Consider the following 26,438-nt stretch of genomic DNA (forward strand, 5'->3'; position numbering starts at 1 on the left):
GTGATTAAATATTCCCTAAAACCCTCCCAAACCTCAGCTTTTGTAATAGTTATACCACTGTGGTTCTCCTGTAATAGTTATACCACTGTGGTTCTCCAAGCGTCCTTTTAGACTGCTTATTCACCTCATCTGCCTATTTAACATGAGTTTTTCTCTTTTGGTTCCTTAAGTGGAGTATTCCTTAAGGTTTATTTCTTCATTCCTGAGAGTAGGAACCATAGTCAGAGAAAGACCCAAGTTGGAATACTGATCTCTTAATGCCTAAATTGCTTAATGGTTAAGGTGATTAGGTCTTGTTTTCACGGCCATAATTCAAACTGCCACTGACAAGTTCAAATGAGTTAAAGTGATAACGCTTGGTAAACGCTTGTAAAATACTCATTTCCCATCTTTTTCTGTTTACTTGTTCAATTCTCATTCTTAAGAAATGTTTACCTATTCTAAGGGTTTTAACTACTCTCTAAGGGTATAATTTGCAAATTCACATCTTAAAATCTTACTCTTGTTAAGCGTTGTAACAACATAACCCATATCACTCTATTATCTCATCACCTGAACTCCGAGTGTCTCATTCTCTCAAAACCAGCAGCCCTAATCTCTCTGATCCTATTAATGAGGCCACCAATTCCATTCTTAAAGTCTTGGACTCATCTTGGACAGACCTTTCATATTTCCTTGGTTCTATAACTGGTCAGTCACCAATGTACTTATTCCTCAAAATCTTCTCTTTGTACCTTTTCCACTGCTACCACCTTAGTTTACCACTTAGTTTACCAAACCAAAGGCCTCCTCAACCCAGTCCTGTTTCTCTCTCCCACAGTATCCTTTATGAAAACTCTGCCTAGACAAATCCGTGTCCTGTGCACTCTTGTTTCAAGTTATCAAGTCACTTTGTCATTTCACTTTCTAATACACATGATAAATACCTTTTCTCTCATTAAAAAAAATACTATTCTTTGAAATATTAAAACACAACTTATCTGGGGAATTTGAATAAAATGTAACATTTCCATAATCATCTGGAGTGCTTGATGATTGTTTTCATACTTTGTTCCATTATCCATTGAATAATGCAACTTGAATCCCCAGTTATCCATTCTTCTTTCCTTCTAAATAACATAACTTTCCTTTGATCACTTATTTAATGTACTCCTTAGAACACTTACTTTTTGCACATGATTTTGTAGGAGTTTATGAATAAAGGGGGAGACTGATCTAAGTTTCAGAGATGCTGGATTAAGCAGTTAAATAGGTACATTTCAGGACTTCTTGCAGCTTTAAAAATGTTAAAATTGTTAATTCCTCCATCACAGTTCTTCATTTCTGACGTGAACGTATTCCATTCTCGTCCACAACAGCTCGACCCAGCTCCAGACCACTACTTGCTCTTTTGAACCGAGTAATGGCCCTTCAGCTTTTACCAGATTAATTTTTCATCTCTGCCGCTTGATTCTTAATCTATATCTCCAGAGAAACACATGTGTCTTTTAATAAATGATCTTTACTTCCTAATAAAATGATACCCAGATGAAGAGATCTGAGTAGTATGTTTTAAACATGGGAATTCCTAAGGACAGGCAGCAGTATGTTGGGGTATGCAAATTTATAGGAGAAAATGTGGCATATTTTCCTGAAGAGTTGAGTTCTACTCAAAGATGTTTTGGGAACATTTTTATGATTTAAAAATATAGAATGTAGACTATTTTAAAAGGGAAAAAATGAGACTCTCGTGAAACTTTCAGATTTGCTTTGTAAATGCCCCTTTAGGCTACATCCCAGAACCCTTGGATGTGCATTCAAATTCCTATGTCTTGAGGTACCCCCAAAAGAAAAGCCTAAGAACTGCTGGACAATGAAGAGGAAGGGTAGAGAATTATTACTCAGAAAATGCTTCCTTTGTGCTAACTACTATACCAGGTATTTCACATATATATCCTCTTTCTTAATGCCAACAATGACACTACAAAAGGCATTATTTCATTAATTTTATAAAAGAGAAACTTCAGAGAGGTAAACGTGTTCCAAGCTGCAGAGATTACAAAAGTAGTTAAAATGTTTAATTTTTTAAAACTTAAAAAAAATAAGTCTTTATTGAATTTGTTGCAATATTGCTTCTGTTTATGTTCTGAGGTTTTTTCTGGCCAAGAGGCACGTGGGATCTTAGTTCTCTGACCAGGGATTGATCCGGCACCCTGTGATTAGAAGGCAAAGTCTTAACCACTGGCTGCCAGGGATGTCCCCCAAATGCGTTAACAGACAATGCTGGGGTGGAAAGAAGACACATTTATCAGAGATACACTAGAACTGATGCCCATGAGAAATAATAACTAGGAATCACTCTTTTGAAATAACTTATCGCCATTATGAGACTTTTAATCTTAATGTAGATCCTGAGAGAAATAAGGAACTTATTTTCTAGTAAAAGTTTATTAGTGCTACTAACAATTTTCCAAACATTCAGAAGTGGTATTAGGGTGACAAGTTTTAGTTAATGGAAACTAGGGAAGAAACCTAAGCCTTTTATACTTATAAATTTTATATATCATTTATTCACTAGACCTTTTCCCTCCAAATGAAAGCAATGCCTACTTTCAATTAAAATTTTACCCAGTTATCTGTTATATGAAAAGTATTGTAAAGACTTTAAAAGATTTCAGAAAGTAAACCTGAAGATTTCAAACTATCTTGAAATTGAGGGGTTAAACTTTAAGTCCAAAGCATAAGGTTTAATATTTTTCACAGAATGCTGCCAGTTAAATCTGCAAGTTGAAACCCTAGATACTGAAACAAACTGGATGGCTCTTACTTTAAGCAAACCTAGGATACGATATACAGATTCATCAAACCAACTGCAGAATTTCTCAAAATAAGGAGCTTCACTAGCAGATTTTAAATTAGACAATTTACAAACAAATACACTTACATATAATCTTTCAGGAATATATCCATTAGGCAAGGACCCAAACATTAAAAAAAAAAAAAAATCATAGCATCTGCCAAGGGAGATTACTTTAAAATGAGTAAATCTGTTATTAAAATGCTATCTTTATTAAAAATATCCAAATCAGTCTTTGTTATTATTAATGAGAATTATGGTTTCAGAGACAATGGAATATAAAACCCTTTGTATATATACAATTATGAGGATAGATTAGTCAAAAAGGAGTGTTAACTTACAATGTACAATTTACTAAATATAAATTTTAAAATTCATATTTGCTTACATAGAAATGGTTAAAATGTCAATCAATTTAACCTATTAATTACAAGTTTTCAAATAGAAGTAAAATATTACTACTAATGACAGTAAGTATAAGTGACTGGTACTTTCACTATCCTTTAATATATTAATTCTCCCTACTTAAAGGTTCTTAAACATTAGGCAAAGTCATATGTACAGATTTACAGTAATTTAATCTAAAATAAAGGAAACCAGTTATGTCTTTGGAATTTATCTACTCTGAACAACATGTATTTAAGAACAATTTAAGAAGATAAATAACTGAAAAAATAAGCCCAGATGAAATGCTTTTTTCTTTTGTTAGGTGGCTGAAGATCAGTCTAAATATTCTAATTTTGAAAAATCAAGTTCCTACTTTTAGTACATTTCTAAGTTGTCATGGTTAGCTAAAGAACTAAAAAAAGAAAAGCCAGAGATAAGCAGAGTATTTTGAGAAAATTTAATCTATAAATCCAATTTTTCTTAAAATTGATAATTACCAAGTGGTCTAAAAATACAAGTATGAATGGTAACTCTCTAATTCACCCCTCTCACCTGGGAAAACAGACAATATAAATCAACATAACTAACAAATAAGGTCAAGTTAAAAAAAAATCCTTAAACTATGCAAGAACAACCATCTGTAAGCACTCCAGTTAATGAAATAAGAAAGATTTGATGTACTAAAGAAATACGCTTACAAAATTCTAGTTTTCCATACTGTTATTTTTTAAAATACTTATTTATAAGATACTACAATAGGAAGTAGAAATCTATTCTGGAATCACAACCTAACAACAACAAAAAAAGACAACCTGACCTTCATATTTCATTAAAACACTGACTTAAACAGCTCTCCTTACAGTGAAGTATTATTTTTAAAAATATAAAACTATTTTAAAAAGATTTATATATATACACACACAAGTAAAAGAACACACAATTGAAAGTTAAATAATGTGCCTAATGACATTTCTTAATGGCTTCCCTGAAAACTAAGTGTAAAATTCTCTTAGGTTGCGTTTCTTTTTCTACAAAGCTCAAAGTAGGCCTCACAGCTCAGAAACCCCTGTAACACACAAATTCCCTGTAACACACAAATACTCTCCTCATCATACTCACAGGCTTTAGTTTTTCTTCCGTATGAGTCAATACTATACAGTTTTTCTCCTGAAAACCTGAAAGGCTTCTTTTTATTCACTGGTCATGCTGTCATCAGATCTGACACATCAGTAACGATCCACACTTTAATCTCCTCCAGCCAGCAATTCACACTGCCCAGAACTTACTGTGCGTTACAGGTGATACTTCTTCTAGCAGATGCTGGTTATGGTCCCAAAGCACAAGTGATGCTCCCAGAGGACCTTAGAACCCCTAACAACATCACCTGCTTCTTCCTGTATCCAGAGATTCAAGGTGGTATTTGTTTTGAACAGCTAATGATTTCAAGAAAGATTACATAGACGAATTCTTTTCATTAGACTGCCTGATATAAGCTTATCCTTTCAGAATACTGCAGCAAATATAGATTGTAAGATTCTCTTAGGAAAAAAATGTTTTTACATAATTTTTCTCTGTGGCGCAGTTTACTTTATCCTTCGGTTAGAGCAAATTGCTGGAAGAACTGGTTCTTAGGTTTCTAATGGCGCAGCGTTAACATAGTGAATGATTCACGGATGTTCTTAACATTCAGGAGTAACACGGAAGGCTAGCAATGCAGCCCAGGTCCAGAGCTGATGAATGGTGCAGTGCTGCTGTTGTCATAGCAACCGAAGGGAAAAAAAGCAGCGCCATATAAGGAGCTGTGACATGGATTCTGGGAACAATTTATATTAAAGAGCTGTAAGCTCCTCATGCCTTAAAGCAATAAACTACTTTCTTACTGATTCCTCCTTGGATCTTATTCTTCTGAATTCCTAAATCAGAACTATGCGAATATGTATTGCAAAATACAGTAACTAAATAGACACAAACAAAAAACTGCATATTGAGGTTTCTAAATAAATCAGTAATACTTTAGCAAGTGAATATGGGCCTGTAATACCTTTACATTTCATTGGGTTAAATGGTAAAATTAGACAGTAATAAATAAGGAACTAAAATGTGAGATAGCAGAAAATTTATTTCTAAATAGAGATGTTAAAAACCTGATTAAATGCCTTCCATTCAGATGGAGCATCCAGATACACCAAAACTGCAGAATCATCAGTGGACTAATACAGTAGCCATGCTTTCAATTTCAAAGAGACGCATACTACCCCCTGTATTCCTTATGGATAGAGAAAGGTGCAAAAGATACTAACTGCCCTGAAAATGCTCACAACCTTCACACGTGATCAAGGAAATTCCTATGTCAGTCATTGGTGAGAACGGGTTAGTATCCCACTTCATGCTTCTGATGACCTTGCCCTGAGCCTGGAGAACTTTTCTCCTGTCACAGCTTCTCCTCACCTCTCTGGAATCCAGAGGAGTCCCTTTTCTTTCAGGGGATGGCAGAAGAGCTTCAAAAAAGAACCATGGAGAAGAGGGAGCTAGGGAAAGTGTCAATGCTTGGATTCAGCAGTGGTAACGGTGCTCTGCAGTACTGGAGACAAGGTTCTGAACTGACTTGTTCAGAGAAAACAATCTTTCACTAGTCTTCTGAAGCATGGTTCACTAGTACTATACACCTGTTTTAGATAGGGCAACTCTACATGGAATTGTTCTGTATCATATCAATATGGGTTTCTTTCCCATCACCACATATTTAATGAAGTATTCAGAAACAAAGTAAAGCAAAACAATTAGATAATTGTTTTATTATATTGTTCTCTCATGTGGGCAGCCTTACCACTGTAATAATAATTTGGGGATAATTATAATTTGTTAGTCATCAATTTATGGTGCATTACTCTCCATAAATGATGATAAGCTCAGTAAAATGTGAATAAAAGGACTGCAATGTAGTAGAAAGGACATGCACTTGGAAAGTCTTCTGACTGTGTTTTGATAATGGTTCAGTTGCTTTCTAGATATAACCTTGGGTAAGTCACTTAACTCCAACCCTCAAATTCTTTATCAGTGAAATATGGGTAGGTAACAACATATTTTCTACTTTCCTCCTAAAGCTACTGTTGAAATAAAATAATGCAATGCAAAGGCTTGAAACTCTAAAAATCTATGTCGTATTATTTTAAAATACCTAATTAAGCAAAATAGCAAAGATGAAAAGGAAAAATGGATTTCAATAGAACTCAACAGACATGACAAATAGTCTAAAAGAGTAAATACTGAAAAAAAAAGTAAATACTTTTTCAGGCTAGTTTTTATGTTTGAATATTTGGTGTCAACATATTGTACATATTTGTCACAGGAGCTAATTCATTTGGGGTTTCCCACTTGGCTCAGTGGTAAAGAATCTGCCTGCGAATGCAGGAGATGTGGGTTCAATCCCTGGGTCAGGAAGATTCCACGGAGGAGGAAATGGCAACCCACTGCAGTATTCTTGCCTGGGAAATCCCATGGACACAGGAACCTGGTGGGCTACAGTCCATGGGATCACAAAAGAGTTGGACATGACTTGGCAAATAAAAACAACAAAATTTCATTTTAGAATCATGATAAACAGAGATTCCATGGACTAGTGTTAATGGTGCATAAAGATAATCATGTAATTCTACTGGCCCAACGTAACTTATAAACATCTTTAGATAATAACTTGGAGATAAAGAAGTATAAGCAATCCCTATAGAATGGTAATACTAAAGACCTTGCAAAACAAGAAACTTGTTTCAAATCATCTTCAATTACTTTTTCTCTCAGTTAACTAGGAAATTGTAAGGCAAACCTAAAAATGAGCGTTTATGTGAGATTTGAAGGCTTCCCTGGTGGCTCAAACAGTTAAGAATCTACAAATAATAAATGCTGGAGAGGGTGTGGAGAAAAGGGAACCCTCTTACACTGTTGGTGGGAATGCAAACTAGTACAGCCACTATGGAGAACAGTGTGGAGATCCCTTAAAAAACTGGAAATAGAACTGCCTTATGATCCAACAATCCCACTGCTGGGCATACACACTGAGGAAACCAGAAGGGAAAGAAACACGTGTACCCCAATGTTCATCGCAGCACTGTTTATAATAGCCAGGACATGGAAGCAACCTAGATGTCCATCAGCAGATGAATGGATAAGAAAGCTATGGTACATATACACAATGGAGTATTACTCAGCCAAAAGAATACATTTGAATCAGTTCTAATGAGGTGGATGAAACTGGAGCCTATTATACAGAGTGAAGTAAGCCAGAAGGAAAAACACCAATACAGTATACTAACGCATATATATGGAATTTAGAAAGATGGTAACAATAACCCTGTGTACGAGACAGCAAAAGAGACACTGATGTATAGAACAGTCTTATGGACTCTGTGGGAGAGGGAGAGGGTGGGAAGATTTGGGAGAATGACATTGAAACATGTAAATATCAGGTAAGAAACGAGTTGCCAGTCCAGGTTCGATGCACAATACTGGATGCTTGGGGCTAGTGCACTGGGATGACCCAGAGGGATGGTATGGGGAGGGAGGAGGGAGGAGGGTTCAGGATGGGGAACACATGTATACCTGTGGCGGATTCATTTTGATATTTGGCAAAACTAATACAATTATGTAAAGTTTAAAAATAAAATAAAATAAAATAAAATAAAATAAAAAAAGAATCTGCCTGCAATTCAGGGATCCAGGTTCTATCCCTGGGTTGGAACGATCCCCTGGAGAAGAAAATAGCAACCCACTCCAGTATTCTTGACTCAAGAATCCTATAGACAGAGGAGCCGGGCAGGCTACAGTTCATGGGGGTCACAAGAAGTCAGATAAGACTGAGCAACTAACAGGTAAGATTTGAAAATTTCATGGATAGCATACCTCTGTTCTCTGTTACCCTGACAGACTAATCTACCTAGTGTGTGTGTGTTTTTAATCAATTTTGTTTTTTTGGCCTCAGTGGTTATTTTTAAGGGAAATTCTCTTTGTATCTTTTAAAATACCAGTAACTCAGTAATTCAGAAAAAAAGAGGGAAAGTTCCCTTCTCCCCCAAATCATGCTGAGCTGATCCACACGTTAGATTCCAGAATACTTTTGGAAAAAATGCAAACCTGGGTAACAAATCATTTTTTCACTGATTTTCATTTTAATGTTGCTTATGCTTTGTAGGAGCTGATAGGGATAAGGACATGGTTAAGATATTTTAAAAGACAAAGTACATAGGTTTTGCTTTTATTTTTTTAATTACGTTTAACTTAAGGGTAGAAGAGATTTAAGGGACTAAGCTATTCCCCTGAGTACTAATTTTTAACTCTCTTATGATTAATTTAGGTAAATCATTCTAAACCTTACACAGAGTTTTATATCCTTTTTATTCTTTTCCCAGTCATCTCCCTTTATAAGCTTTTGCTAAGGAGTAAACATCAGTGCTTGGAGAAGGCAATGGCAATCCACTCCAGTACTCTTGCCTGGAAAATCCCATGGACGGAGGAGCCTGGTAGGCTGCAGTCATTGGGGTCGAGAAGAGTCAGACACGACTGAGCGACTCTACTTTCACTTTTCACTTCCATGCATTGGAAAAGGAAATGGCAACCCACTCCAGTGTTCTTGCCTGGAGAATCCCAGGGACGGTGGAGCCTGGTGGGCTGCTGTCTATGGGGTCGCACAGAGTCGGACACGACTGAAGCGACTTAGCAGCAGCAGCAGCAAACATCAGTACTAAACCCTACAGTGCTTAAAGGTAGGGTAATATTTATGAAGAGGTGAATATATGAACTCTCTATTGTCACAGAAGTAAGAAAGTATTCATACTACTTATTATAGAAACTCAAGCCTTGGCTCAATTCTAATTTTGGTTTTTTTCTTTCCCAGGAATGGCTACTGCTCCAGATTAGGACTTGAACATCTAAGAGAAGACTGATGACAAAGGAAGACAAAGGAAACATATTCTTTAAAAATCATATAATGTGGCCTCTACCCATGAGCCAACTATTCATCTGGTGGTCAGTAAAGGAGTTTTAAAAACTGGCAAGGTTGGACATAGTGAGAAGCAGTATTTCTGCTTAATGAATGCTATGAATGGTACTTAAGGGATTTCTGGGGATAACTTTTATTATAAACAGTTTTTACTTGATATGTTGACTTTATTACCTAACCCTTGAATAAAATTTCCTCAATGTGATCTCTAAATTACAATCCCAATATTTGAAAAAGATCATTAGCTGGCAGGTGGCTTTTTCAGAAAGTTTTTATGGATAAGTAGAACTAAAAGCCTAAAAGCGTGTACTTATCAATCTCCTTTCTCTCATTTTAATTCACTAAGTAAATCTTGAATTTATGAAAATCACTAAATGATAATAGATGTACATATAGTCACTTTCAGAAGCCAGAAGTACAGACTTTAACTAGAAAAGGAGGGAAAACATAGATTAACTAACTCGTATATATCAGAATATCACTCATGTTGTTGTCTAAACAAAACAGATCACTCAGACACAAAGATGATTCTCAAACGGGTGTATTTCTTATTTTTTAATATGCAGCCAATGACATGAAAGAATGAATGATAATGGGATAATGTATTTATGATAAAGAAAATGTCCTTTGAAACACTCTGCCCTCCGGTGTTTAAAATGTTCATCAAAGAGGGAGAATTCTGTCCTGCCATGAGTTGGACCATAAAGAAGGCTGAGTGCCAAAGAATTGATGCTTTTTAATGGTGGTGTTGGAAAGGACTCTTGAGAGTCCACTGGGCTTCCAGGACATCAAACCAGTCAATTCTAAAGGAAATCAACCCTGAGTATTCATTGGAAGGACTGATGCTGAAGCTGAAGCTTCAATACTTTGACTACCTGATGTGGAGAGCTGACTCAATGGAAAAGACCCTGATTCTCAGAAAGACAGACAGCAGGAAGAGGAGACAAAGAGGATGAGATAGTTGGATGGCATCACCAATTCAATGGACATAAGTTTGAGCAAGCTCTGGGAGATGGTGAAGGACAGGGAAGCCTGGCATGCCTCAGTCCATGGGGTCACAGAGAGTGGGACAGGACTGAGCCACTTAACAGCAACAATGTATTTATTATTCTCACAAGTGGAATACATCATTTAGAGCATGTAATTTTCTATAATGAGAAAAAACTGGTTTAGCATTATAATAAGTTCTGTTATTTTAAAGTGAATATATATTCTCTGCTAAGCTTTAAATGGGGCTTCTCAGACAGCGCAGTGGTACGGTATCCGCCTGCCAATGCAAGAGATGCAAGAAATCCAAGTTCAATCCCTTGGTCAGAAAGAGCCCCTGGAATGGGAAATGGCAACCCACTCCAGTGTTCTTGCCTGCAAAATTCCATGGACAGAAGAGTCGTCCACAGGGCTGCAAAGAGTCAAACGCAACTGAGCACACAAGCTTTATATAATCCCATGCTATAATTTACTTCCTGTCTGGAGAGTCACTGAGAGGATTTCTTTTGAATCATGGATATTTACTTTTTTGCCTTTCATAATACTTTGTGACTGAAGGGTATTACTAACGACCAATATTATTTAGTACTTACATTCAACATCTGACACTTTTTGAACTGCTCATATTGCAGAGGAGGTGGGTAGGTAAGTAGGGAAAAACAGGGACAATTAGGCTTAAAAATAGACTTCCTAGGAACTGTGCCAGAAAACTGTGGTAAGTTTTCTAGGGGAAATCACAAAGGAAGCTTTGACAATGAAGAATTTTTTTTTTCTATAAACTTCACTACCATCTTTAAAAGTGATATTCAGTTCTGAGAAACACCACATGTTAGCTCAAAAGAGTATCAGAGATTATTAACCAAGTAATTGTCAACTTTTTCACCTGTCAGAATTCCTTTTGTTATTTTCCTCCACACAGACTTAAATTTTAAGAGATTTTATCTACCAAAATTTTCATTTATTAATTCAAACAGATATAACAAACTATTAACTGGAGTTTCAAGTAAACATAAGCTGATCACAGAAAAGGTGATATAGTTTCATCCAAAAAAAAAAAGCTAGCCTCTATAACTTTATGACAAGTAAATGTACATTTTCTTTTAGGCTCTTTCAAATATTGAGAATTACATCCAGGGCACAGTACTGACGGTAACAGGGTTTCATGGTAGTAACTGTCAAATCATACTTACAGGCTTGACACAGTAACTGCTTGGCACACAGAGAAATGTATCTACACAAACATCTATGTATTGGGTCACCACTCTAATAGGAATGCTGGAAAAAGTCAACTCCATACTTCAGATTTTAGGCAAGTAGATTTCCAAATAAAAAACACGATGTTTGGCAAAACCAATACAATATTGTAAAGTTTAAAACTAAAATTAAAAAAAAAGAAAGTGAAAAGTGAAAAAAAAAAAAAGAAAGGAAGTTGTGGGCCAATAGTCAGTAATTCTAACAGAGAAGCCAGCTTGAGAGTATAGATTAAAAATTAAAAAGGAATTTACACAACCACAAATGTACGAAATAATATAAAGAAACATGGGCATACCATGAATTCTCTGATAAATATGGATTTGTGTCCAGAATAGAAACACACAAAAAGAGAAGGATATAATCAAAGATGAAGAGTGGAAAACCCTCTAATTATACTGTTAAGGAAGAACAGAGCCCCTAACGAGAAGAGCTGTTTTTAAGATAGCAAAAAAAAAAAGAAAAAAAAAGAAGGTCTGGATATTCTTAGAATAAAACATGAGAATAATAAATAATAATAATAAATAACATAAACATGAGAAGGCCAGATCCAGTGTATGGGAAGGATAATAAATGTAATGATATTGTTCTAAGCTTCCATTTACGAATCAATCAGCTGTACTTGACCATACATATTATCTTATTTAATCCATACAATACCCTGTGAGGCAGAAATAATAAGAATAATGATACCATTATAATACAGATTAGAAAACATGCTCAGAGGATTTAAGTGGCTTGAGCAAGGTCATACAGCTGATAAGTGGCAAAGCCAGGGCTTGAACCCTGTATAACAAGTATTAACTGACTGCAGAGTTTGTCATGCTTAACACCCGGCCTCTAAGCAAGAGACAGAACAATTACTCACTCCTTATTCTGCTTTAATCTTCTCCATTAATCATATTTAAACTAAAAAGGGTAAAATAAACATTGTCAAGAAGTAACTGAAGTCCAAGTTATGAGTTTAAAAACATACCTGAAATCCAGGACCACAAATTTACATTTGAGTTCTAAAAGAACATGAAGACAGAACGTGAAACTACTAATAGAAATCTTTGTAAATCCACGCAGGAAATTAGGAGGACTACAGGACTAGAAAGTAAGAACATATGAATATCATAATAGCTTCTACAAAATCTTAATAAAAGGAAAAATGCTCACTGAGAGTCAATAAAGGGTCACAAAGGAAAGTAATTCTGAAATTATCTCATGTCCATTTTGATATAATTATCAGACTAGAAGATAAAGAAAGTAACACAGATGTAGTACCACCTGAATACTGGATAGGTCTTAAACAAGTCTCTTAAGCTAGAGAAAGCAGATGTGAAAATGGCTTTCCAGGATAAAAGGACTGCCCTGTGAAAGAGGACGTTCATTTATGTCATGAGTGAACAGAAGTACTAGGTGGAAACAACAGAGGATATTTGCACATATGTAAATTGGGGCTTTCCAGGTAGCTCAGACAGTAAAGAATCCGCCTGCAATGCAGGAGACCTGGGTTTGATTCTTAGGTCAGGAAGATCTCCTGGAGAAGGGAATGGCAATCTACTCCAGTATTCTTGCCTAGAGAATTTCACGGAAGAGGAGCCTGACAGGCTACAGTCCACAGGGTTGCAAAGAACTGGACATGACTGACTACACTTTCACTTTTAAATAGAAAATTGATGGTTAAAACTATTCAACAAAAGAACAGGCTAAGGACAAAGCAGAAAGCTTGCCACTACTGAAAGTTTTGACGTAGAAGCCACTGACTATCCACTTAGATTGCCATGAAGATTAAATCTGTTCACTATGTAAAGCTGTCTGGAACACAGAAACAGTTCAATAAACATTATCTATTATTACTATTACCTAAAAGTTTAGTAAAACTGCAAAATCATCTGGACCTGCTGATTCTTAGGGTTCTTTGATTTCTCTGGTTACTGGGCTAGTCATATTTTTGTTTACCTGAGTCAGTTTTACAGTCTGTTTTCTTCCATTTACCTAGTTTTTACGTGGTCCTACTATAAACCTGTATACTATATATTTATTATAACAAAGAACATTATTATCAGTGGCTATTTCACTTCTTGCTCTATGTGCCCTATGAGTTATTTAACTCATCTCTCTCCTCTTTTCCACTATGATGGAAAATTATACTGGTCAAAAGAATTTTCTACTCTCTTAATCTTTTCAATGAACTTGTTTGCAGCTTCACTGATCAAAGATTTTATTCTGTATTTTACTTGTATTCATTGTTGCTTTTAATTTTTTTTCTGATTACTTCTTTTATGTTTACTTATGCTTCTTCTGTCTCCTTGAGTTAAATGAATAGTAAATCCACTTTCAGTATTTCTTGTTTTCTAATAAAAGCACTCAAACATACACATACACATATATGCACACTGGGAAAAAGAAAACCCATTAGTACATGATAAACTCTGCGGTGAAGAGGCATCTGGTTCCTCCAGGGCAACTGTGATAGAGGTTGTCATGTTGTTCCTCTAGGACTGTAGGGTGGTGAGGTGTCTGACTGCAGTCAGGCCTTCTTGAGAGATTCTGAAAGCCATCATAAACCTTTACTAAAAGTCTTTCTGTTTAGACTAGCCAAGGTGACTCAGTTTTCTATGATCAAAGTCAGAACCAAACAATTAATAATGCTAAGACAGAAAAAGAAAGTAGCGAATTAGCTCATCTGCTTACCAGTTAAATGGTACATCAAAGAAAAGAACACATCTCAGGAATCTTTTTTTTTGAACACAGATGATAGTTAATAATAACTGTTTCACAGGAAAATTATAAAAACATCTAGCTGGGAATTATCCTTATCTGTAGTATATGCTGTAATTTTCCTAGGAAGACACTATTTTCTTTTAGAAAATACTGATTTTCAAACAAAAAAGAATACATTGTAGGAGGCAATGACCATTTAGAGAGATACAAGGAAATGGGAAACCGAGCACAAGTTTATAAAGGACGACTTCCCACAGGTAAATACTGACAAGAGATCTATTGAAAAATACTATCATGGTTTCCTACAATTTCGCATATACTTGGCTAAGTCAACTGACCCTCAAATGTTTTGAGTAACTGAGTCCAGAGGTTCCTTTACATTGCCGATCCTCATCAGAGGATTTGGCCCTTTCTCCATAAAGGGACATCCTGTCATTTTTGCAAACTTCACCTAGTAGTGGCTGAACAGAGAGGAAGACAGAACAACTGTATTTGAGTGGAATTTACACAGCAATACTACAACTACCTTACATAATTCCACTATAAATAAATACTGTGATAGCATAATGTTTTTATTCTGTATGAATAACTTCCATTCAAATATGCAAAAATTAGTAGAAGAGTATTTGCTATATACTAATACAAACTTCTACCTTATGTTTCTATAAAAATCTAAAGAGCAAATTTAATTATGTTGCAAATCCTCTATGTGCAAACACTAAATAAAGAACTCTGTCAGATAATGTATGTTGTCATTTAGTTGTTCAAAATATATATGCTGACAAGAGACTCTCTCCTTAACTAAAATGTAATCAGGCTGCTGAGTCCCCCTACCTACCTACCTGATGCTCAGTTGCTACGTAATGTCTGACTCTTTGCAGCACCATGGACTGTAGCCCGCCAGGCTCCTTTGTCCATGGGATTTCCCAGGCAAGAACACTGGAGTGAGTTGCCATTTCCTTCTCCAGTGGATCTTCCCAATCCAGGGATCAATCCCTTGAATCCGGCTTGGCATGTGGATTCTTTACCACTGAGCCATCAGTAGATAGCCACCCATCTACCTACTGACGATTTTTAAAAGTGACCAATGTTCATCGCAGCACTGTTTATAATAGCCAGGACATGGAAGCAACCTAGATGTCCATCAGCAGATGAATGGATAAGAAAGCTGTGGTACATATACACAATGGAGTATTACTCAGCCATTAAAAAGAATACATTTGAATCAGTTCTAATGAGGTGGATGAAACTGGAACCTATTATACAGAGTGAAGTAAGCCAGAAGGAAAAACATAAATACAGTATACTAACGCATATATATGGAATTTAGAAAGATGGTAACAATAACCCGGTGTACAAGATAGCAAGAGAGACACTGATGTATAGAACAGTCTTATGGACTCTGTGGGAGAGGGAGAGGGTGGGAAGATTTGGGAGAATGACATTGAAACATGTAAATATCAGGTAAGAAACGAGTTGCCAGTCCAGGTTCGATGCACAATACTGGATGCTTGGGGCTAGTGCACTGGGATGACCCAGAGGGATGGTATGGGGAGGGAGGAGGGAGGAGGGTTCAGGATGGGGAACACATGTATACCTGTGGCGGATTCATTTTGATATTTGGCAAAACTAATACAATTATGTAAAGTTTAAAAATAAAATAAAATTAAAAAAAAATCAACTCAAAGTAATAAAAGTGACACTCCATTTACAGTTATTACAGAATACTGGTATATTCCCTGTGTTGTACAACACACCCTTGTAGCCAATCCCTATTGTTTGATGTCAAACCCAATTATTTGACAAGGCCTCAGCTTTGCCCAGCTGTAGCAAGAATCCTACGAAGTCAGTTCAGCAAGAATATCCCACACTTGGTGTCTAAGTACCCAGATCTCAGCAAGAGTTCCCCTACCCTTGATTTCTCCTCAGGAATTTTTCATACACTGCCACCCTGCCCAACTTGCTCCTTGGTTATAACTCCCTAGTTATAACCTAGTTATTTACTCTTCTGTTATACTAGCGTATAAATCAGATAAATCAGACTAGAGAGACTAACATGATCTCCAGGCTCTTTATATTTCCAAAGTGGCTTTTCAATAATTTTCTCAAACTATGTTTCCACTTTATCCAAGGCATAAAATTAAAAGAAAAGTAACACTTATCAATGCTTATTATACACTAGCTAGGTTTTATGTTTAAGAAATGTTAATCTTTATAGCAAACCTGTTATTTTTTTTCTAATAAAATTTACTAATGTACATCTTGAATTTCAGTGGTTCTAAAAATTGCAAGACAATTATTCCTTTGCAAAGAACATATCATAAGTACACTACAATGTATCAAACTATGTAGGCTCTTTTTAATGTCAAAATAGCTTTAAGCAATTTTCCCAGGATGTCTCAGAAACAAGTTAATAATTTCATTTTATGAATAATGAAAACAATATTTTGGCCTTAGCTAGCATCTAAAATAACCAGGCTGCAGCATGATTGTACTGGATATTGTGAATTATTTACCATCTAAATTGGACTGCCACATGGTCATTACAACCTATTGGTAGGAAATACTTTAAAAATCAGGCCAAAAAATCTTTTCCCAGAGGCTAGATACTAATCCATTTGACATCAGTATTTTCTTTGTTTTTTGACATCAGTATTTTAAGGTTAACTCCCTACAACAGGAGAGGGACTTACTTAAGGCAATTAAATAAATTACTTGAAGGTCATGTTTCAAAGGCTCAGAATTGATATTTGACAGCTGGTAGCAATCTATTTTATTATTTATTTCACCCAAATCTATTTTAAAATTTAATAATGATCATTATTAACATTTACTGGACTGCTTATTCTATGCCAGACACTGTCTTACGAGCATTATACAAATCAACCCATCCAATTCTCTTAACAGTCCTATGAGGTAAATACTATTTTAATCCTTATTTTAGAAACAAGGAAACTGAAGTATAGAGACTTGAAGCAACTTTGCACAAGCTGACACAATTAGGAAAGGGCAGTCAGGGTCCATTTTGTTAGACTGCCTCTTGAGAATGGGTTTTACACATAGAAACACAAACATTACAGAAGGGCATACAACAAAGTTCATGTCTTCCTCCTCCTGCTTCTGAGTTCAAGCTATCATTTCTCTGCTTCACGACCAAATGAATGCGTGTGTGATATGTATCGGAGAAGGCAATGGCACCCCACTCCAGTACTTTTGCCTGGAAAATCTGCAGTCCATGGGGTCGCTGAGGGTTGGACTCGACTGAGCAACTTCACTTTCACTTTTCCCTTTCATGCATTGGAGAAGGAAATGGCAACCCACTCCAGTGTTCTTGCCTAGAGAATTCCAGGGACTGGGGAGCCTGGTGGGCTTCCGTCTATGGGGTCACACAGAGCCGGACACGACTGAAGTGACTTAGCAGTGATATGTATATGCTTGCATATTGTTTAAAAACATAAATAGATGACTATTACTGATAAATAGACTGTCTTTTTTTTTACTACATAAACAATATTACATATACACACACATAATTTTTAAATTTGTTCAAATTTATAAAATAAACTCTTAGCAATAAAACTGTTGGGTCAAAGATGATGAGCATTACAATTCTGACACCTATTTCAAACTGTCCTACAAAAACAGTGTGCCAATTTACAGCTCTACTAACAGTATGAATACTCAAAATTTAACTTCTACTAAACTCAGAGTGTAAATTCATTAAGTGTTGATGAATAAATTACTGGCACTCCCAATTTCTACATGTTAAGAAGTACCCTGAGGGACTTCATGATATTATGAACAAAAACATCTTGGAAAGATCACTGAATAAGAAGCTAGAAAACAGGGGCAATTCTGTTACCACAGAATTAACTAGGGCCGATGGTGTATTTCTGCACTCTCTTCCGTGCCTCCCCCCAAAGCAAAGCAATATCCAACTAAGGCAAATGAACCCTGAGGCATGACCAACCTCCAGGTCTTCTAGTTTCCCTTTATTGCTTAAACCATGGCTATGTCTTATTACTTTTTTTTTTTAAACAAAAAGTCTTAACTGATATACCAGATGCCTTGGGTAAATTCTATAAACCTCAATTTTTTTCATTGGTAAAATGAACCTCATTTGGAGTTTAAAGGCTTAGGTGTTAATTCTGGCTTTGATCTCTTCTTAGTTGTATTGTTTTGAGCGAGACATTTTACCTTTCTAAGGCTTCATTTATTCATGTGTAAAATGGAGATACATGTGAAGAATATGTGTTTATATGGTATGTCACACAACAGGCACTAAAATGAGAATTGTTATCATTGTTACTATTACTCATTAAAAAGTATAATTTTTAAAACATGACAGATTTTAAAGTTCCAAATTGGTGTCTAATGTTCAATAGAGTTTTTAAAAACTTCTCTCCAAATTTAAACAGTTTTGTCAACAATAACTGCTCACACATTCTCAGCATTTAGATCAAAGACAAAAGGAGAAGGGGCAGCAGAGGATGAGATGGTTAGATAGTATCACTGACTCAATGGACACGAGTTTGAGCAAACTCTGGGAAATAGCGAAGGACAGAAAAGCCTGGTGTGCTGCAGTCCCTGAGGTCATAGAGAATCTGACACGAGTTAGCAACAACAACAAATACATGTGTTTATGCATGTATTAAGCAACTGGTAACCATCAAGGGACAGGTTTGACTATCTATGAGGTAGGAGGGATCATTAACCCACTCTGCAGATGGAGAAACAGAAGCAGGGAGTAGTTAAGTGATTTTCTCAGGGCTGTGATACAGACACAAGTAGCATGACCACAGAACCCATTCCTCTCTTAACCACTTTTACTGTAACCTGTTTTTGTACTGGATAGAGCTATATATACTTTAAACATATATATATATACACACACACACTAACTATACACAAACACACACACAGTCTTCAACCTCCAAATTACATATCTTTATTCTTGAGCAGGCCTTTCCCCATTCTCACTCCCGTGAGACTAAAGATAAGTCAAAATATTTGGAAATAGATCTTCATATACAACTGTGTGAAGGACTAAGACAAACATGTTGAAAGTACAAAGGTTATAAAAAAACAGTAATAGGGAAATGTTACTCTGTTATGTTTTATTTGATAAAACAAACAGAAAGATTATCTTTCAATATTCTCTTAACTTGTTAGAAGGTTAAGACTTGTTAAAGGTCTGGAAAACACACCCATGGTTAATGAATGTGGGATTCTCTAGACCAGGGGTCCCCAACCTCCGAGATCTATGGCCCAATGATCTGAGGTAGAGCTGATGTAATAATAATAGAAATAAAGTGCACAATCAATATAATGCATTTGAATCATCCCGAAACCAACTCCCTCAACCTGGTCTCTGGGAAAATGGTCTTCCATGAAACCAGTGCCAAAGAGGTTGTGGACCGCTGCTCTAGACCCTCACAGGCCACTCATACCACATGTGCCATCAAGTTCTGATAAACAGGTAAATCAGATCATATTTCCCATTCCAGCTCTGCTAAAAATCCTACAGAGTAGGCTCCCTACCCTGATCATAAAAAACTCTGGCTTCTGCCCATGTCTTCAACTATTTGATACACCCCTCCCCTCTGACTTATTCTGCTGAGGTCACACTGCCTTCTCTCTAATTCTTCAACTCACCAGCACTGATTTCTGCTTTAGGATTTTTGTTCTGGTTGTTCCCTCTGCCTGGAAGGCTCTGACCCCAGACCTTCCCATGACTGGCTTCTTTTTGTTATTCAGCATGTGTGGATGCTAAGTACCTTCTGTCATGTCTGACTCTTTGAGACCATGTGGACTGTAGCCAGGCTCCTCTGTCATGGGATTCTCCAGGCAAGAATACTGGAGTGGGTTGCCATGCCCTCCTCCAGAGGATCTTCCAGACCCAGATATTGAACATGGGGCTCCTACACTGCAGGCACATTCTTTATCACTGAGCCTCAGTTCAAACATCTTCTCTGATTCTCCCCAATCACTCCATAGAGAGAAACCTACCTCTGCCCCAGTCTTTCTCGCTCCCTTTTCCTACTTTATTACGCTTACAGTACTTGCTATCTAAAATTATTTATTTATTGGTTATACGTTTATTATAGCTCCCTCACAACTGGAATATAAACATCTTCGAAGGCAGGGGCTTCAATTGTATTTTCCTGCACTCGGTTTACTGTATCTAGAGCAGTGCCTGATACAGTAGGTCCTAAACAAATATTTGTTTAATGATAAGTAAGGAGCACAGAAAAACGAGTAAATCCCTTGATGGTAGCAGAGACAGGGGACTAAATATTAGATAAAGTCAGAAAGAAAACAGAAAAAGGTAACTATTCTGGCCCTACTAATTCAGTTTGGTTATAATAAGAATATAAGCAAGATAAGGTAGCTGGAAGTTTAAATGAATGGAAACGGATAAATTAGTAAGTCTAGCCCTAATGGCCATATTCAATTAATGTATTTTGCTAAGAACAATTCTCTGAAAAAAAAAAAAAGAAGAACAATTCTCTGGAGGACATTCCCTTATGGTCAGCTAATCTTTTTCCATTCAATGTTCTTTTTACTTATTTATACCAAAATATAATTAGGAAAGGAAAGATAACTGATGAGTAATCTACTAAATAATCTTTTTAATTTAAATTCCGAAGTAATTTCATTCTGGGTTAAACCAGAAGATTTTTATCACCTAATTCACTTGGCAGAAAATTTGCCACAGCAAAGTTTTCACGGCATCCTCTTTCAGGAGATAGACTTCTTTTGTTCGGATATTTTAAAATGCATCTTCAAACTTTAAACTCTTAGGGCTTTGAAAATCTCTTCAGTGAATAAAACAAAATTATCTGAGAGGATACTTACCTTTCAAGCACCATAATATTAAACCTGAATAGTTCACACATGTAATTAACCAAGGATACTTACTGCTGCTTCCCTCTACCACCTCTCTGTTTTCAGGCATGTTGTTGGCTTTGTTGTTATATGTACTTATCTTTTGGGTTACCTAAAGGTTGTCTATTTAAGCTGAAGTTCAAACTGGAGTAGTCAAATGGGACAGGAAAGTGGTATCTCTAAAATCTTGGGCAATATAGCTAAGTTCTATAAGGAAACAATTGTTCTTGCTATTTCTTCCCATCTGTGTGGTAAAATCAAGCATATCACTTGGCAGCCATCAGATTTGGTTATTTGCATTTTCAGTAATCAATAATACCTTAAACTGTAAGAAAAAGGGGAAATTTCTAAGCATTGAAATTTTTATTCAAGACCAATTACATATAATTTTCCTATTTTTAGATAACAGAAGGAATAAGTATTTTAGTAAAATGCTATTAAGCTATTTTATTGATTTTTACCTAATCCAAGAATCAAAACAGACTTTGAGTCAGTCATTTGAAGATGCCTAAAACAAAAATAAATAATATAAGAGCATAACTTATGCTCTGCAGGTCTACAGAATAAATACTATCATTTTAATGAAAATTATAAACACTGTAATACAAGTTTTATTCAAAATAGATGGAAGAGTCTGAAAATCTCATTTCCCCCCCATCATTTTATTTTCTTTTGAACTGTTGTTTGATAATCAACTCTATTGTCTAACTCAATGCCAGACACATAGGAGGAAGTCAATACATCCTTTGGGAATGACTTCATTTCTTGCCTCCATACACTCATAATCCATTCAATGCCAGTCAACTTACTGATACTGGATATAAACTAATAACATTAAAAGAAATCTAACAAAATGACCCAGGAATACATACTTTTGCACTTAAGTATCATTTAACATATTAAATCTTCTTTCCTGAAAAATCTTTAAGAGATAAAAGTTCACTTAATAAAGACACAGTTTGATACCTAACAACTTGATCTGACTGTACCATACATACTGCGAGATCATGTTAAAGTCAATCCACAACCTATACTATAGTGAATATTTTAAGAAGTTGGAGAGGTAAACATGGAGAGTACCATGGAGAGGTTAACATCTAAATCAGCAGTTAAAAATAGGTATGAAAAATACAAATCAAGATTTCAAACAAAAAATAAGTATCCTTACTGAACTATGAAACTTTCATTATTCTAAAATTACAATATCTCCATCTGGTAATCTGACATGAACAAGCTGATAAATGCAATCAGAACAACAGTATATTCTCGCAAAACCAGAAATTTCCTGAAAGCCTGGAAAAATATGTCCACAACAGATGGATCATTTAGAAAATAAATACATCAATCTGTCAAAAGGAGCACTAGTCTAATTTCCTAAATGAAAATCAGTGGGAGCTCTACTTTCCAAGAGTCTGTGACATTAGAAAGGCCAAAGAGGAAAAACCCAGAGATGCACATAAACAGATTTGCTATGAGCTAGAGTGCATACTGTCAGGTTTCCTGTCAAACATACTCAATGTAGGTAAAGTCCTTACCAGTTAACTTCTTCACAGGTTGGAGCCGAACACTGATAGACTGATGTGTGAGTAAGGGGGAGGATGGAAGAGAGCGAGACATGCCCTCCATAATCCGAATGTGCTGCATACCTTCACTCACGGGAAGTGGTGGGACGGCGTAGTCTGGCTCAAAAGCACAGTCGCTTTCTGTGGAGATGCCACCTGTGAAACAGGAGAAGACAGGACAAAAGAGCTGGTGAGAAGAGGTTCATCTCCTAAAATTTTTCTCTATTAAAACTGACCTTTCTGGATGACTCAGCATGGTGTATACTGATACTGATTCTTCACTCTGAAAAGACAAAAAAGGTATTCGCAACACATTCGTTCATTTCTCCATTACTGGGTACTTACTTTGAGGTCTAGCACTAAGAAACTGAACAAGAATAAGATAGGATTCCTCCTTGTAAGGGTTCACTGTTTCATGAGCAACGCAGTCATATAAACAATAATTACAGGGGACTTCCCTGGCAGTCGAGTGGTTGGGACTTCACCTCCAATGCAGGGGTGGGGTGCAGGTTCAATCCCTGGTTAAGGAGCTGGGGGTCTCACATGCCTCGTGGCCAAAAAAACAGAACATAAAACAGAAGCAATATTATGACAAATTCAACGGGGACTTTGAAAATGGTCCACATCAAAAAAAAAATCTTTAAAAAATAATAATTGTAGTACAACACAACAAGTGTTATAATTAGAACATCAATCTTCAATTGTCCCTGATAAGACCAGCATGAAAGAAGATATTCACCTGCTTGACAATGTAATCTGTGTAATTCCTGGTAGGATCATTGTAACTATTTCTTATTCTCTTTCTCCAAGAATGTACATGAAAATAGAAGTGGGTAAGACTAACATTATATGGTGATTTTTGAATCTGCTCAAACATTTAAAAAAAGAGTAAATGATATGTTGTTTACTTCCACGGATATGCTGTTGGCTTCTACTTCTGGTAATGGCAGATTACATGCTTCAGACCAATTTGCCCTAAGAAAACTACAACTGTATATGTTTTTAAAATCTTCCTAAAGGCACTGGAGAGTTAACAGCATGATGAAGAATTACAAGACGACTGAGACCTGTATGTGGGGTCACTTTTCATTTTGTGGCATCTGAAAGGCTAAGAAGTCATTGACAGTTTTACAGAGCTGGGAGGACAAGCTGGGAGAACCAAGTTTCTAAGAGGGACTTTGTTTGGAACCCCAAAGGGCTACACTCTAGGAGTGAGTATAAACCAAAACTAGACTGGCCTTGACAGGACTGAAGTTCAGCTTCAAATGTGTACCACAAAATTTAATCAAGGCAATCTCAGATTGCCTGCGCCTGCCAGAAACAAACATAAATCTTCTCAGAGGAAGATAACATCATCATTGGTCTCAGATTATTTCCACCATTTTCATATATAATATCTGACCCTTAACTAACAATAACAAAGAAACATAACATGAAAAAAGCAAGTCAGAAAGACTATCCAAAATAAACAGTCTCAGAGGGAACACAGAACAATAAGGAACAGAATTTAAAGTAGTATGCTTAACGCCAAACAGATTAAAATACTTAGGAATGTATTTAACCAAGGTGAAAGATCTGTACATTGAGAACTATAAGCTACTGATGAAGAAACTGAAGACATAAATAAATGGAAAGATTTCCTGTGTTAATAGACTGTAATAATCATTAAAATGTTATTACCCAAACTAATCTACACATCCAATGTAATCTCTATAAAAATTCCAATGACATTTTTTCACAGAAATAGAAAAGAAAAACAATCCTAAAATTCCTTCACAATCTTTCACAAAAGCTCTAAACAGCTAATGTAATCAAGTAATCTTGAGCCAGAAGAACAAAGCTGACACTTCCTCATTTCAAATTATATTACAAAGCAGTAGTAAAACAGTTTGGTACTAGCATAAAAACAGACACATAGATCAGTGCAAGAGAACAGAGAATCTAGAAATAAATCCATGCATATGTGGTCAACTAATCTTTGACAGGGAACCAAGAATACACAATGGGGAAAGGACCGTCTCTTCAATAAACAGTATTGGAAAAAATGCATAATCATATGCAAAAAGTGAAACTGGATCCTTGTCTGACCCCACATACAAAAATCAACGGAAAATGGGTTAAAGACAAACGTAAGCCCTGAAATTATAAAGTTCTTAGAAGAAAACCTTGGAGGAAAAATCCATGAAATTCATCTTGAAAATGATTTTGTTTTGGATTTGACATCAAAAGTACAACCAATAAAAACAAGTGAAACTATATCAAACTAAAAAGTTTCTACACAGCAAAGGAAAGCATCAACAAAATGAAAAAGCAACCTACAGAATGGGAGAAAATATTTGCAAACCATATATCTGATAAGGGGTTAATACTAAAAATATGTAAGGTACCCATACTCAATAACAAAAACAAAACCTAACTAAAAATGGGCAAAGGATGTGAATAAATATTTTCCAAAGAATAAATACAAAGAGCCAACAGGCACATGAAAAAGCAATCAACATCAACAATCATCAATCACAAAAATCAAAATCACAATGAGATACCACCTCATACCTGTTAGGACAGTTATTATCAAAATGTCAAAAGATAACAAGTATTGGCAATGATGTAGAGAAAAAGGAACCCCTATACATTGTTGGTGGGAATATAAATTGGTACAACCATTATGAAAAACAGTAATGGAGAGTCCTCAAAAATTAAAAATAGACCTATCATATGATCCAACTAACCTACTTCTGAGTATACACCAAAAGGAAAATAATCACTATCTCCAAGAGATCTCTGCACTCCCATGTTCATTGCAGCATTATTCAAAGGAGCCACAATATAGAAACAACTTCAGTGTCTGCCGATGGATGGATGAAGAAAATGCGATTTTACACACACACACACACACTCTCTCTCTCTCTCCAAGGAATACTATTCAGCCTTAAAAAAAAAAAGACTCCTTTCACTTGTAACAACAGAGAACCTGGGGGACATTATGCTAATAACCAGACACAGAAAGAAATATCTCCACATAATCTCACTTATATGTGGAATCTAAAAAAATAAGGTCAAAATCATAGTAGCAGAAAGGAGAATGGTGGTTACCAGGGGCTAGGGGGTAGAGGCAAAAGGGAGATGTTGGTCAAAGGGTAAAAACTTTCAGTTATTAGATGAGTAAGTTCTGGAGACCTAATGTACACCATGACTACAGCAAATAATAATATATTGTATACTTAAAATATGCTAAGAGAGTAGCTCTCAAATATTCTCACACATACATACAAAAAGGGTCAACATGTGAGGTGATGGATATCTTAATCAGCTTGACTGTGGCAATCATTTCACAATGTACGTATTCATTAAACATCATGTTGCGCACCTTAAATATATACAATTTTTATTTGTCTATCATATCTCAATAAAACTGAGGGGAAATTTTTTTAAAAAACAAGCACACGGTATTACATGCAATATCACTTCACACTCAGTGTGATGCTGTTAAAACAACAACAGGGAAGTGTTGGTAAGGATGTGGAAAAACTAGAACCTTCATACACTGCTGGTGGGAATATGAGACATTATAGCTGCTGTCTAAAACATTTTTGCAGTTCCTCAAAAAGTTAGTCACAGAATTACCATCTAATCCAGTCCAACCCCCTTCTAAGTGTATACCCAAAGGCAACGAAACAGGTTTTCAAGGAAAAACCAGGGCATTCACAGCAGCATTATTCAAAATAGCCCAAAACTGAAATAACTCAAACATCATTAGCTGGTGAATCAATAAAGAAAATGTGACATATTATGACGAAATATTATTCAGCAATAAAAATAATGA

The 26,438-nt window shown here is 35.9% G+C and overlaps 1 protein-coding gene across 9 annotated transcripts in view; it reads right to left on the minus strand.

The window, feature by feature from the left end:
• TANC2 (tetratricopeptide repeat, ankyrin repeat and coiled-coil containing 2) overlaps window positions 1-26,438 on the minus strand; it is a 363,482-nt gene that overhangs the window by 206,535 nt on the left and 130,509 nt on the right. For 6 of the 9 annotated variants that reach the window (XM_086357064.1, XM_086357062.1, XM_086357067.1 and 3 more), the window contains exon 4: window positions 22,589-22,771. In XM_086357064.1, coding sequence (XP_086213190.1) covers window positions 22,589-22,771 — 183 coding nt within the window. The remainder of the gene's footprint in view (window positions 1-22,588; window positions 22,772-26,438) is intronic. The other 3 variants (XM_086357066.1, XM_086357065.1, XM_086357063.1) reach the window with 1 other exon arrangement.

This window comes from Bos grunniens, chromosome 19 (assembly GCF_055505025.1).
Source record: "Bos grunniens cultivar Pamir isolate PY7600 chromosome 19, Bosgru_T2T1.0, whole genome shotgun sequence".
Lineage (NCBI taxonomy): Eukaryota > Metazoa > Chordata > Mammalia > Artiodactyla > Bovidae > Bos > Bos grunniens.